The sequence below is a fragment of the Watersipora subatra genome, chromosome 2, assembly GCF_963576615.1.
Source record: "Watersipora subatra chromosome 2, tzWatSuba1.1, whole genome shotgun sequence".
Taxonomy (NCBI): domain Eukaryota; kingdom Metazoa; phylum Bryozoa; class Gymnolaemata; order Cheilostomatida; family Watersiporidae; genus Watersipora; species Watersipora subatra.
In genome coordinates, this window is record NC_088709.1 from 29,328,981 (window position 1) to 29,345,068 (window position 16,088).

At 35.8% G+C, this 16,088-nt stretch overlaps 1 protein-coding gene across 3 annotated transcripts in view; it reads right to left on the reverse strand.

Moving 5' to 3' along the window:
* The window catches only part of LOC137387277 (probable phosphatase phospho2), a 393,003-nt gene that overhangs the window by 369,463 nt on the left and 7,452 nt on the right, over positions 1-16,088 (reverse strand). Inside the window, exons 1-3 of one of the 3 annotated variants that reach the window (XM_068073629.1) lie at positions 4,537-4,799; positions 3,729-4,196; positions 558-933 (exon numbers count right to left, since the gene is read on the reverse strand). In XM_068073629.1, the coding sequence (XP_067929730.1) occupies positions 668-933; positions 3,729-4,196; positions 4,537-4,594 (792 nt within the window). In that variant the 5' untranslated portion in view covers positions 4,595-4,799 and the 3' untranslated portion in view covers positions 558-667. Of the gene's footprint in view, positions 1-557; positions 934-3,728; positions 4,197-4,536; positions 4,800-16,088 lie in introns of those variants that run through there. The other 2 variants (XM_068073630.1, XM_068073631.1) reach the window with 2 other exon arrangements.

Consider the following 16,088-nt stretch of genomic DNA (forward strand, 5'->3'; position numbering starts at 1 on the left):
AAAATCGGCAAAACTTGATCGCGGTTAAAAATCTCAGCAAAATAATTGGTACGAAAGGAAGTCACAAGTTGCTATAGTTGACATCGGTTGTGTTCAAGTTGTGTCGTTACTCGTCTCTACTCTGTCAGTTTCTTTACAACCATAGACGTTATAATTGCACTTTTACTTGATCTGAGCTTTTTAACTGTGATTTTGCAGATTTTAACATTGAAACATGTCAGTCAGATCACCTCAAACATCATAACCAATCGCAAATGACAGAAAAATACCGATACTCCCCGATAAAAACTAATACAACTTTATGAAAGTTCGTCTTTAATGCTAATATGGAACATGGAGAACTTTTCATCCATTCTTGATATACATGTACATACTGTTATGACCATAATTATATTAGTAGTTCATGAAGTATTGATCACCAACAACATTGCAAAAAGAGCTGCCTATTTTCCTACATTTTCAGTTTCAGTTATTTTGTTTCAACATTGACTACGTGAAAACGCTGTTAACCTAACAACTATATTTGACAGCAAATATTTGGAATAAATAATTGCTACAACAACGCTAATGATATGTTACTACATAAGCTGCTGGGCACAGGCTAATAGCCTAAACTAAAATAGATCCATAATGAGTGAAAAACCATCAAAAGTCAAAGCAGCAAATATCACTTTTCCTGAGTGGTAACCATTTCTCTCAAGGCACTGAGGATGCATGAACCTGTCTTCCAGACAATCACATTAGCTTTTACTTCCGCTTCATTGGCTTTGATCTTCCTTTCTAGAGAATGACGTTCCCGCGGGAATACATAATCTGTCTTTGACAAGCGTAGTGCAGGGCAGTAATCATTAGACCCGTCTCCCACATAAGAAACTCGGCTAAATGAAACACCTTCAGTCTGCCTTTGCCTGACATGGTTCTCAACGATGTCTCCTGCGTGACAAATGTCAAAAGACAGTGAGAGACACATGACTACAACGTCCATAGGGGTTTAGCGTCCATAGGGGTTGCTAAATGGGTTAATAATTGCCACTGCTTCAGACACTATCAATTATGATGCAGGAATCAGTGAACTACATCATGCTGGGGATTGTCCCAAATTATTAGCCAAATCATCAAACCAACAACTTACATACAACAACTCGTTTTGTGATACAAAACTGGACAAGTGCCGTTGAAAATTGTCTTGGTATCAGGGTTACGTAACTTTGATAGAGCAGAAACAATACCCTACCCGATGTCTGAAGGTTTACAACTAAACTGCCTCGGGAATGCTCAATATGTCATGTTTGCTTTATTTTTTCACAAACAACAAGTTCAGTTGTGATTTGAAGAGTTTGATCCTGGCCCTTGTAGCCAATGTAGGACTTGGGTTCCTATGCCTGAGATTGGAAACTTCAGTTTAATAGCTGCGTAGCAAGCTTAGCCCGATGGAAACAGCAACACTAGCGCAGGTATTACCAAAAATAGCAAATATTTGTTAACTTGCGGCCTGCTTGCTTAAGGTACGGCCAAACGTGCCAAAAATTTTGAAGTTTCGTTCGAAATCACGAAATAGACGAAAAACACGAGAACATTTGTCTGAAACTCACCAAATTATCAATGTGATGCATGCACATCAAAATCATCAATGACGATTTCAGTTGGCTGAAAAAATTATTAGCAAGCGCGATTGTAGCAGCTTTCGCGATTATTTTTATTCTGAGACACATTTAGGGACACGCAAGAAAAATGCCAAAGTAATTCAACATAGTAAATGCGATGCAATTAATTAGATTGCGCTAAATATAACACATTTTTTAACCAGTCGCATATTTACTATTTTGAATTGCATTTGTATTTTTCTTGCATGTCAGTATATGCGTCGCAGGACTAAACAAATTGCGAAAGTTGCTAAAATCACTCTTGCTAATAATTTGCTCAGCCAATTGAAAGTGTTTCAGCAAGGATTTCAGTATGACTGCACAGCTTTGACAATTTTGTGAGTTTCAGGCGAAAATTTTCGTGTTTTTCGTCTATTTAAACTGAAACCTCTGAAATTTTTGACACGTGTGGCCATACCTTTAGCCTTGTTATTGAAGCATTGGAACGGAAGCCCTTTGCTGAGCACTGGTGACAGAAAACGTGGTGCAGCCACCTCTCTATGTAGCCTTCCATCAACGCTCTAATACATACTTAATGTATAATATCATTGACTGTGTAGTAAAACTTAACTGGGTGTGTCAACACCCAGTTATTATATAACATTAAGTATTTATAGTAGTGATCAACAACTTTGAACTAGAATAAGGATGAGCAGATACCTGACAAGACTAGAAAAGGATTACTATTGAATACAAGTCGGTAGAGAACACTGAACTAAAGGATCTCTGGAAATGCTTCACTCATTATGTTTCCATTGTGTGTAAGGTACAGATTGGGAGTTGTGCACACTATGGGTTACCGTGGGAAATGTTTTAATAAGCTTCCATGTGTTGCGGATAAACACGGGTGCTCCGTTACAACAAGAAAGATTTTCACGCCAAAAGTCACACTTTGAACAGCCCAAATCTAAATAGGAACGGCCAAAGTGTAGAAAATGTTTAAAATGGAATAGCTTGCATGGCATTTGCTTGCACATCATTCGCGAGTGACATTTCCATTTTTCACAAACATGAAACATTCGGTAAAAATATGTGAGTAACAAAACGTGCTTGACTTGCACGTTTTTGATGTTTCCATTTTGAGGATTAACCGTGTCATGGAAATATAGTGACTACGCCGATAACCCTGCAACTCAAGTACACTTGAGACAGCGTTAGCTGTGTAGCAACCTACGAAACTCAGATCAAGCAACCTAGAAGTTTCCTACTGACTAGAAAGCTGATACCATATTACCTGTTTCCGACTCGACCCGCCTTTTTTTGAGAATCATCTAGGGCTACGAAAGACTCACACATATTCATAGAGTCTTCCTTTTGAGTGAAATTCTACTAGTGATTTACCACAAAAATGATTGCCATTAACCCATAAAATAGGTAGTTGAAAAATGAATTATTAATTCCTAACAACACCTGTGAGATACGGCTTTGTTGTTTTTGCCCTCAAATCGACACGGTTTATTCACATTGGTAAATATATTTGTCAATACGATGTGGTTTTGACCTACCGATGCCTAGAGGAAGTTTTATCGTTTGATGACTAGAGTGCTAACTCAGTTTAAATAAACGCAATGCGCTGTGATTTTCGTGTTCTGCAATTAGGCATGAATGGGTGTACAGGTGGAGTGTGCAAAACTTTTCTTCCCAAATGTCCAGCTCACCGATTGACTTTTCAAGATGCAGCCAGAAGTAGTATAAAATCTTTTTTTTTCTTCATATCGGCTTAACCAATGAGATAACAGTGATGTAAATATTGAAAAAACATTACAAACAAATGCAAGTATCGGTGCCGATGCCATTAGAAGAAAGCACCGAACCAGACAGTGCCAAAGCACTGCGTAGGCGAATTTTAACAAGATATATCTAGTTAAGTTGACGATTTATCATAAAAATAGCACAAGAAAGCTGTAGCAGAGCAAAGGGGAGTAGAAAACTTTGAACGCAAACACGATCAATATTCCTTATTCGCATGCAATGACAGAGGAGCTTTTAAACCAGTTATACAAGTAGTACTACGTATAAACTATGTTCAAGGTTGGCAGTCAGATAGTTTTATTTAGTAATACCAGTCAAAGGGTCTATACCAACCTTTACACATATTCTTTGAAGACAGTTTGCAAGAGTCTTGTAGCTGGAAATATTTCAGAGTCAGCATTCCATCGGTATCAAATTCAGCAGGATTCGAGTAAACGTGGTGCACGACTTTGTCTAGATGATTGGCCTTCAGGAGCCAATCGATGAAGAGTGTGTTCGAATCGGAAACGATGATGACTTCATAACGGTCGTTGTTTAAGTGATCAAACAGATCTTTCATACCAGGTACAAGAGGGATGCCGATGATACACTCCTTTATGGCAGACTGAGTAAAGCCTGTCTGGTGTAGCAGAGCAAATATGGCGGCCATGTAATCAGTCCATCCATCTTGAGCATTATATAAAGCCTCGATTTCAGTAGGCAATGATCCAGAATATAGCTGCCTAACCACAATATCCGTGTTCCCATCAACTACTGTGTGATCGAAGTCGAACGCCACTAATGTTTTTACTGCCATTTCCCCTAAAAATAAAATAAACTGGCAATGATCCCTGGAGTTACTTTTAAAAACAAATTAAACGAAATGATCCCAGATATGCTTACAAATAAAATAAACAAGAAACGATACCTGGATATACTTACAAATAAAATAAACAGGAAATGATACCTGGATATACTTACAAATAAAATAAACAAGAAATGATACCTGGATATACTTACAAATAAAATAAACAGGAAATGATACCTGGATATACTTACAAATAAAATAAACAAGAAATGATACCTGGATATACTTACAAATAAAATAAACAGGAAACGATACCTGGATATACTTACAAATAAAATAAACAAGAAATGATACCTGGATATGCTATGACATTCTGATGAGCAACAGTTGACTTTGCTAACAAAAAACTCATGAAGATGAAATCAAAATCTGTACCTTGCTTCCAGCGAGTGTTGCCTTAAAACTGCGATAAAACTGCTTTAGCGGGACAAGCCCAACACTACCCAGTAGTAAGATGGTGTGTATGTAAGGCAGAAGCTAATGATCAACTAGTCAGCCTGGATGACAATGAAGCCAGACAAATGGGAGCATCCATCATAAGTGAGTTAGGTTACAATTGCGACATTTTTTTACAAAATTGAATCTTTCCACGGTCCAACAATACGTACTAATTCATTCCATACGCATGAGTGGTCACAGCCTTCAGTTCACATGATAAACTATGTAGTAACTAATTTAATTTTATAAATCTGATACAGACAGCGTCTATTGGCAATTTAGATTATCAAAATTCCCAATAGATGCTGCGTGCAAGGAGCTAGAAAATTAACCTGCATTAGAGAGCTTTTCAAAAGCAAAGAAAATTCAATTTTTATCTAATCACAGGTTGCTAAGCTATTGGCATAATTTTTATGCTATCACCATGACGGATGATTTAAAAGACAGCGGCTTGTGAATACAGTTTCAAAGAATAGAGAACAATTACTATTATGTGGTTTCCAGCTTGAACCACACCCTTTGACTAATTATTTTACAGCTAGAGTCAGCGAAAAAAAGTATAATTTGCTATATCTCTGTCCCCAGAGAAACTAGATCTGTATTCACTTTATACATATTTCACTAAAAGTATTGCTAAAAACTAAAGATATTGACAATAAATAATAATAATATAAATAATATTGTGATTCATTTTATAAATCACTATGCTATTTATTTAATGCTATATTATTTACTGTATACTTATAATATATAGGCCTACTGTATAGTTATGTTAATTATATTATTTTATTACAAATGAAATAGTAATAATAATAACCAGCAATAATATATTGAGAAAAAATCAACACATATTTCGAGATGGCTACAATGAGCTGCTAAAAAGAACTGAAAAAGCAAAATCACATTGTGATGGAAATTCTACATAAAGAATCATGCTACAATGTAGTGCATTAGGTGAGATTCTCTGTCTTGATTGGGAGCACTTCAGATAAACTAAACTCTCTCAAACCTATGGGTGGATTTATAGCTATACGAGTGGAGTCTGCATCCCAATTTATTACATCATATTTTAACTGGTCTTTTGGGATAAAGTTTTCTCTTTTCTTAAAATTTAAAACGGTTTTGAATAAAATAACAACATTGTTTAGCCCATAAATATGACATGCCAACCAATCCAGCATAATTTTTAGCCTCAATGAGGTCAAGTAATAGCTTTAAATAAAAACAAATAACTATTATTTACCAATTAAATAAATCCATAGCAACTTTAGCGGATTCTCAACATATGAGAACTTGATCTTTGAATATATAGAATTATAGAAATTTATCTAAAACTAAAGCAGTTGGTTAAAAAAATACTTGTTAGAAAGGCAGATAAAGGTACTCATACCTTTAGAAAGGCAGATAGAGGTACTCATACCTTTAAAAAGACAGGTAAAGGTACTCATAGCTTTGGGAAGATTAAGGCAGTATAAAGTAATAAAAGCAAATAAATGGGAAGGTGACTCTAGTTATGCTCGTTACATACAAAGAAGATAAATTTGACACCTAAGGTTTGTCTCCCTTGACACTTAAAGCCTGGTTCCCATATCGATTGTGAGATTTTGGATGTAACATGCGCAGCAAAACGTTTGTGACGCTAGGCTTGGCGGCATCTGTTCACATAAAAGCCACATCGTTAATAGTATCGTAAACATAATTGCGTAATCAAATAAGATGTTCGCTCCGCCATGCCGTTCCTATATATTGGTGACTTTTACCCGTACAGTGCATTTCGGGAAGGTTTTGCCTGCGGCAGTTTGCGAAATTTGAACAGCGCTAAACTATTGCGATGCGGCCGGCAACTACCAGCGGTCCCCGGCGCATACGTTCCCATTTCACCGCTAATAGCCTGCGGTGCTGTCGCCGGTGCTTTGCGACGTATATGGGAACCAGGCTTTACAGTCGATCATTTATAAACATGTTGAGTTTCTCATCCTACCCACTCCACATATAACAAATGTTTATGTGTCAACTTTCTAATAAACTTTTTCAATCCTTTTTTTACTTATTTTTTTATTTTCTTCATTTGTTAGCCAAATATTTTTTTAATGTGATAATTTTTAGGGTAGAGAAAAATTACTTTGTTTTGAGCTTCTGGCCTACTTTCTATATGTACATCAGTACATGTATATCCTGCATACGGTGTGTTATATTTGGTGCTGACAATTAATTGGCATGGTCTCATGCTTAGTTTGGCAGCACAAGATTTGTGAAGCTTTCTAAAAGTGAGGGTAATATTTTTAGTTGAATATGCAAATTTGTGTGGATGAGTAATTTGCACAGAAGGTAGCATCAGTATAAATAAAGTAAGCACTCCTATAACGTAAATAATCTGTTCCAGGAACACTTACGTTATAGTGATTTATCGTTGTACAAACAGTAAAATACATGTAAATTGCCTAATCCGTTCCAAGATCTCTCGAAATTCACCCCTTTGGCCATGCAAAGAGGTGAAAACTCGACTTGACTTTTCAATTTGAGAATTGCATTGTAATTGCAGTATTATTGGTTTGCATCGACAACATTTCTCCTTTTTCTAATCAACTTCAATAAGTTGATAGGAGCGCATATCTTCGACATTCATTTACTCCGATTTGCTCCTTTTTTTTAAACAGCAAAGTCGATCCTGCGAAGTAAAACTAATTACAAATGTTTTATACATCTATATATATATATTGCTCAAAGTATGTCCGTGGACATGTTTGTACGCATTCCGGCTATAGATATAGCTTTAGCGTATGCTGATTATTTTACTGATTCGGCCACGCGTTATGGCACCCCTGTTAAAGCACATAAATTACATAATTTTTTTATTGTATATTTCAATACATCAGAGTCTTGGCTTTCGAATGAGCTATTGTTTGCTATGGTGAGACAGACATTGGTTGGTGTTTATAGGATTTCCCCAGAGCTCTACCGCGAAAAAGTTTACTGGCATAGTCTCGAAAATTGTGACATCACAATTCTCATATTCGTTGTTGTGTGCTCTTACGGCTTATTTACCAACTTCGAAAGTGACGCTAATGACAGGCGAAAATAGGACAACTCCAGAGAACGAATGAAGATGGCAAAGGAATCAGCGTCTTTAGTTCTCCATGTACATATTATTTCTATGATAAGTACCTCAAACTCCAAGAACCATACTATATTTTCCCGATGATATTATGCACTAGCTCTTCATTTTTAATGCGATGTTCAGGGTGACCACTGAGACTAATTAATTTCAAGCATTGCGCGATCTCGCGAAAGTGCGATTGACATTTAGTCCTAGGGCCACGCAACCGCAGGTCATAATTTAATCGATGTGATTTCATTACCTTTATCAACGACAGTACATTTATTGAAGCATGATTAATTAACCCAGAACATGTGTTTGTATTGGTCGGGCGTTAGCACGATCGCGGGCATTGTTGATTATCTAGAATCTTAGTTTATTATTAGCGCTCTCCGGGTTTAGCAGCCTCAATGGCAGCGAAAGGGATCGATGACCTAAGGCTAAATGAGAATTATGATGCCACATTTTGCGTACCTGAATCAAGTGTTTTTTTGCAGGACGTACTTTTGACACCCCATTTTTCATAGTTCTATTATTCTTTGTGTATTGAATATAGGCTCATTCGAAAGCCAATACTCTGATGTATTGAAATATATATAATAAAAAAAATTATGTAATTTATGTGCTTTAAGAAATATTTTTCATAAGGCTCGATTACTATATTCTTCCGGTGCGGATAAGTAAACTGTATTCGTGAGAAAAGCCTCGACATTCTCTCACCTTTCGGTCAAAGTACAATATCTCATTTGTACATTTGTACCAGTATCGAGAGATAATAGTATCGCCGTATTCAAAGTTTTGATGGATATTTTCTGGCGGAACAGTAACATTTTTCAAACACACACACTTCTATGCAAGAACTTCAATTACAACAAAAAAAACGAACATTTTTTTGTAGTTTTATGTACGTAACCTGCCAAGTGGCCAATTCTGTATGAACGTCAACCTTAGTGAAAGATTTTTAAAATTCAAGGTACACCTACAATATGGGTATCAAAATGGAGCTAAAAGTCTGCAGGCCATGATACTATTATTTTTTAAATTTTATGTTGCCACATATATATATAGTTATATATATATTAAATATATATGTATATATATATACAACACATCATCAGTGGTTGCAAGCAGCTAGCAGGAAATGCATACACTGAGCGGCATAATCATGTTGTAGGTGTTGTGTATAGAAGTCTATGTGACAAGTATGGCCTTAATAAACCACAACACTGGTGGGAAACTCCTGGTAAGGTCAATGAAAATGACCGCGCTAAAATCCTCTGGGACTTCTACATCCGGACTGACAAGCATGTCCTAGCAAACCAACCAGATATAGTGGTGGTGGACAAGGAGAACAAGAGGGCTACTATAATAGATATAGCAGTACCCAATGACTACAATATAGACAGCAAAGAAAAAGAAAAGGTAGAGAAATATCTCCCTCTTGGAGAAGAGATTGAAAAATGTTGGGATGTAAGAACAACTGTAATCCCAGTAATCATTGGGGCACTGGGCGCAATAACACCGGCGGCGCATAAAATGTGGCTTGCCCAAATACCAACAGCAATCAAATCAAGTGAGTTACAGAAAAGTGCGCTACTGGGAACAGCTAAGATCTTGAGGCGAGTGCTCAAACTCCCAGGTCTCTGGTAGGAGACCCGAGTTAGAGCAGAAACTACGGGTTAACCGAAGTGAGGAAACAATTTATATATATATATATATATATATATAAAGTATCAAAGATAGTGTCTCAGCGAAAGAGTTCAAATTAAAAAAAATATTGATATCCCTTATGGTCATTTTGTGTTAGTATACAATTGTTCTCAAAGACACTATGAATTATAATGCATGCTAACATTGTGAATAATCACATTAAATAGAAAAAAAATGTCATTTTCAACTTTAATCCTAAAAGATATAAACACAAGAAAAACATATAAACCCGCGTAGTGTTCAGAAGGGAAAACCTCTAAAAGTTCCCGCATACACTAATCAAATTTTATTTTCTTCAAATCCTATGTTAGTATCCTCTATAGGTAATTTTAATAGCAAAACTTCTGTTTCACAGTGGTTCAGCAGTTTAAAAAACTGGTATTCATTTTGGTAGTGTCCAACATATTGTAGTGTCCAGAAGTGAGAAATCTGTAGCTACAAATTGTTATTAATTTTTACAAGTATATTCGGAGCATTGTTATAAGGTCCTAGACATATAAAAAACTAGCTGTGCTGCCCGACATTGTCCGGGTAATAAGAACGCCTTTGGTAAGAAAATTGATTTGTATTTAACATATAACAACATGTACCATTCTAACTTATAAACTACATACCATAAGAAAAGTGTTTTGTGTAGTTGAAATAATTTAATAGAAAATATAAACAACCGTAAAGGTTTACAAACTTTGTCAAACTGTAACTTTCAAACTTCACATCATGAGGAAAAGATTTTGTGCAGCCCAAATAAATTACAAAGAATAAAACAACTATTAAAGGGTTTAGATATAAATGTTTTTTAATTAGCAAGTAGGCTCTGATAGCTAAATTAAGTCGGTTTTTCTACGATTACAATAAAGGATGATTCGGTAATGATACAATTATTACCAACTGAGAAAACAAAATAAAAATCCTGAATATGTTCAATTAATAATAACGATTATTGTATAACATCCATGTACAAATTTAGCTATCGACCTATGGCCAACCATTTTACCGAAACATGCCGATATTGCTTCATAATATGTAAACAATATTTTTTCAATTTCAAATTCTATCTAAAACAGTTTGTTACATATTTTATTTCTCCAATATGTTAAAAAACATTGCCATGCAATAAATTTAATGTATCTATACTTTGTGTATTGATAAAGCGATGTGAAGCTGTGATCACTACGAAGCTAAAACGATTCTCTACAACGTTCCTTACTTTTACAAAACTATTATACTTTCACCACCATCAGAGTGAGTGCTGCTATTTTACTTATTTGCGTAATCACGAAATCTGAATTGGCTATAATGCCATCAACCTACGTAATTATCTGTTTTCTAACTTGGGAGGTACATACATAAAACTTACACAAAAAATATTCGTTTTTTGCAATTGAAATTCATGCATGGAAGTGTCTGTGTTTCAAAAAGGTTACTTTTCCACCAAGAAGATATCCGTCAAAACTTTGAATAAGAGGGTACTATTATCTCTCGATACTGGTGCAAATGTAAAAATGAGATATCGTACTTTGTCTGACCGAAAGGTGAGAAAATGTCGAGGCTCTTTTCACGAATACAGTATACTTGTCCGAGCCGGAAGAATACAGTAATTGAACCTTGTGAAAGATATTTCTTAACAGGGGCGTCGTGACACGTGGCCGCATCTGTAAAATAATCAGCATGCGCTAAAGCTATAGCGGGAATGACACACAGATATATCCACACACATACTGAGATATACATATATATATATATAGATAGTTGCACTCAACATTTACTCTGATTATTGAGTGGTGAAGAGATTATTTGTTGAGGGAAAAACAGGCCAGTCTAGGAAGCTTTTAGGGGAAACATCAAACAAATCGCTTTCTACTCGTGATAGCTGAAACTAGTAATCCCTTTAATTATTGTTACTGTTCAAGTCAAACTATCTTTTTCTAATCTGTATCATCTACAAAAAAAACTCGATACTTCACTTGAGTGGAACTACTTTGCTACCAGCCATGGCAAAAGCACAGTTGATGGTGTGGGTGAGGTGTGACAAGATCTGTATTGACACGTGTGAAAGCTGGCAAAGTCGAAGCGAGGAATGCCGTTGAATTTTTCAATGCGGCTGCATCTTCAAACGAGGCTGTCGATGTCATATTTGTGTCAAAAGAAGACATTGCTGCAGAACCACCAAAAGCAAGGACTTGACAAGATCTGGGAAGGAATATCAATTCTGCCTGGCACCCATGGTGTTCACTACATCAAACCAAAGACGGCAACCGACATTCCTTCTTGTCGTTATACTAGTTGCTCAACGACTCATACATTCAACTTTGAAACTAAAACAAATTTTCTTGAAACCATCCCAATAACGGCAGCTCCACATCCCAGTACATCGGCACCTGAAACTATGGTTATTTCTCCTGGTCGTAATGTTAGTCTTTCTAAGCGCTTCGCTATTGGAAAACTGGTAGCTGTAGCTTATGAATGTGGAGCATATATGGGATCAATCGAAAGGACCATCGATGATCAAAATGAGATACATGTTAATTTCATGACTGCCATCTCAAATGGAATCTACAAACAGCCTGCCAAGGACAAGCCTCAACTCGTTCATGCAAATTTTATTTTTGCTGCGATGCCAATTATAAGCCCTAATGATGCTTTGCTTCTATCTGACAATTTTGAAAACTTCCAAGTTATTAGCGAGCAACACAAGAAAAAGTACTTTTAATTAATTAGGTTTTTTTGGTCTTGCTGCTTTAGAAAATAATTTTATGATAAACTTACATTTCTATTAGTCATAATAATATTCAAACATTTTTGGGTTCTTATATTATGCTGTAAATAAATTTATCAATTACTGGTAATAAATACAGTTAATAAAGTTATGTGAAAAGTCAATTTCTATAGACAATACATAGTGGACAAAGTTGTAGTGTCCAAAATGTAGTGTCCAGAAGGTGTGGTGTGTTCATTTTTTGCTAGTACTCAATCTAGAATTGGTTAACACCAGTCTATATATACATCATTGTGGAGCTGGTCTGTGCTACTTCAACGTAAACCAAGTTTAATTTTGGTAAGCTTTGGCGATTCGATAAATTTTGACATTGAAAATCGGAAACAAAATTTCCAATTCTATCGAGCAGTGTCCAGAAAGGGTACTTTTTTAAATTTTTTTGCTAAATGGACAACTTCAGAGCCGTGAAATATTAGTGGAAGCTAAATACTATCAGTGGCTACCTATAATAAGCAGCAAATCAGTTATATGTTGTTCCAACAGAAATCTACTAAGACTTCCGTTCCTCAATTGAAGTGTCCAGAATATATGGAATTGGCCAACTTAGAAAACAGATAATTTCTTATGTTGATGACATTATAGCCAATTCAGATTTCGTGATTACACAAATAAGTAAAATAGCAGCACTCACTCTGATGGTGGTGAGAGTAATAGTTTTGTAACGTTTTGTAATAGGAACAGTGTAGAGGATCGTTTTAGCTTCATAGTGATCATAGTACACATCGCTTTATCAACACACTGCCATGCCATACATTGAATTTATGGCATGGCAGTGTTTTTAAAAATATTGGAGATATAAAATATGTAACAAACCTGTTTTAAATGGAGTTTGAAATTGAAAAAAATTCATTTCATTCAAAATTGATTACATATCATGAAGCAATTTCAACATTTTTCGGTAAAATGGCTGGCCGTAGGCCGATAGCTAAATTTGTACATAGATGTTATACAAGAAATGTTATTATTAATTCAACATATTCAGGATTTTTATTTTGTTTTCCCAGTTCCTAACAATTGTATCATTACCGAATCATCCTTTATTGTAATCGTAGTAAAACCGACTTAATTTAGCTATCAGAGCCTACTTGCTAATTAAAAAACATTTATATCTAAACCCTTTAATAGTTGTTTTATTCTTTGTAATTTATTTGACCTGCACAAAACCTTTTTCTCATGATATGAAGTTTGAAAGCTGCAGTTTGTCAAAGTTTGAAAACTTTTACAGCTGTTTTTATTTTCTATTAAATTATTTCAACTACACAAAACACTTTTCTCATGATATGTAGTTTGAAAGTTAGAATGGCACATGTTGTTATATGTTGAGTACAAATCAATTTTTTGACCAAAGCTTTTTTATTAGCCGGGCAACGCCGGGTAGCACGGCTAGTCTATAATATATACATGTACAGTCAAGTGGCCAGTGATTTGAAATACATGCATCAAGTGAGCAAGAGCTAAAGCATCATTACTGGTACACATTGAATTATTTGTATATATACCCATATGCACATGTATATGTACCCATATGCACATGTAAATGTACCCATATACACATGTGAATGTACCCATATGCACATGTAAATGTACCCATATGCACATGTATATGTACCCATATGCACATGTATATGTACCCATATGCACATATACATGTACCCATATGCACATATACATGTACCAATATGCACATGTAAATGTACCCATATGCACATGTATATGTACCCATAAGTACATGTATATGTACCTAAATGCACATGTATATGTACCCAAATGCCCATGTATATGTACCCAAATGCACATGTATATATACCCATATGCACATGTACGATGAATCTTGGTTACATTGCAGGCTGCAAGAAGTTTTCCTTCTTACAGCTTATTGAGTGCAGTATTCTTTGAAGCCACGTCTGTTGCAGTGTCAACCTGGCTGCACCTTCCTTTGTGGATAATTTCTGCTCACTCAATATTGATTTCCTGAATTTTTTAAACGATTCTAGCTTTTGATGTACAGAGAGATATCTGTCAGAAAGATATTATTTCTCTGTACACCAACTAGCATATGAATGTATAGCTTATGTATAGTATATATATAGCTTGTATAGCATATATATAAATATAGCATCTATATATAGTATGTATATATAACGTGTATGTATACTGCATGTATATATATATACATATATGTATATACAGTGCAGTCCATCTTATCGAGGTTGAAGCTTGTGCAGCTTTGCTACAGGACTAGAAAACTCTTGGAGCCAACTGATAACATTCCATTCATGATTACTAAACAAAAGACTGTCTGATTTGATTTCAACCGTGTCATTTTTAAATAGACTTTGGAATGAGATTAGGTTAATTATAAAATTATTGAACACATTTTTGGGTTAGTGACGGAGGTGTAGAAGCCGTCGTATCTAATCCAGCAACACAAAAGGCAAAATCGCGACCCGAAGCAAGTAAAGTTCTGCTTCCGTTGGCTTCAAATAGACATAACTAGGTGAATTTCCCTAGGCCAATCTGCAAATTGGCCCAATATTGGGGGACCCGATAAGGTAGTCTGCAGTGTATATACATATATATATATACTAGCTGTGCTACCCGGCATTGCCCAAGTATTAAAAATCAGCTTATAAACAATGAGAGTTGCCTGCCACTTGCTATTAGCCTGGCATATGACCATTTGATAATTTAGGCAAGCTTACTAATAAGAGCTACCGCTTCTCATGACGCTGCTTCGTAACGGAAAGCAATAGCGTATTTTCTCCCATATAGCGACATATATCGCACAATCAATCCATCACACTCGTGTGGCTGAATTGGTAAGGCGTCAGATTGGTGGATGGGAAGATCCGAGATCAAATCTTCTGCGGTATGGATTCTATATCCCAAGATTTTAATAGCTATAGATGGACATATACAACAACGAACGAATACACAAACTTTGAGATATATACTATATATATACATGCTATATATACAGTCAAACATGGATAACTCGCCCACGGATAGCTCGAACACATGGTTAATTCGAACGGTTTCTTTGGTCCGTTCCCACGTAATGATCAATTGCTATAGATAACTCGAACTCAACACTGTTAACTCGAACTGCTTTTTTGCCCAACGGCTACCGAAACGGTTATCGCTTTAGAAAATCACTTTATTCAAAGCCATAGAGGTAAACCTCATCTTTTCGTAATTCATAAGCGTCGTTATTACCGCTATCGGCAAAATATTTTTGTCAACGACTTTTCTAAAGGTTTGGTGAAATTTGATTTATACTGCTATATGATGAATAGCACGGGCTAGCCGGGTCATGGGCGCAAGGATTTTCGCCACGCACATACAAAACAAAAACAGCATGTTGTTTTTGTTTTGTATGTGCGTGGCGAAAATCTTTGAGTGCGTGACCCGGCTAGCCCGCGATGAATAGTTTTCTGACGTTGACTCCGTGTTGATTCAACGTCGGAATGCTGAATGTTTAAAACGTCTTAAAAATTGTTGTAATTAAACGTATGCGTTGTCTTAGCTAAAAAAAACTATTCATCGTTTGACCTAAACACAGAATATGTGTGTACATTCAATAAGTATCTATTCAAAAAGCGTGAGTGATATAGAATGTACCGTAAAACCTCGTAAAACTTCTAATTGAACTGCCTCGGAGTGTTGCTCTTAACGAATCCCAGGTAAAGTAAGGTAATCTTTGCATAAACTTCAAGAAAAATCGGCGAAATTGATCGTGGGTAAAACGCTAAAAAAAAGATGTCTTTTCTTTTGAGCATTTCAACAACGATCAAGTTTTGCCAATGCCAATCTAAAAAACGTCCT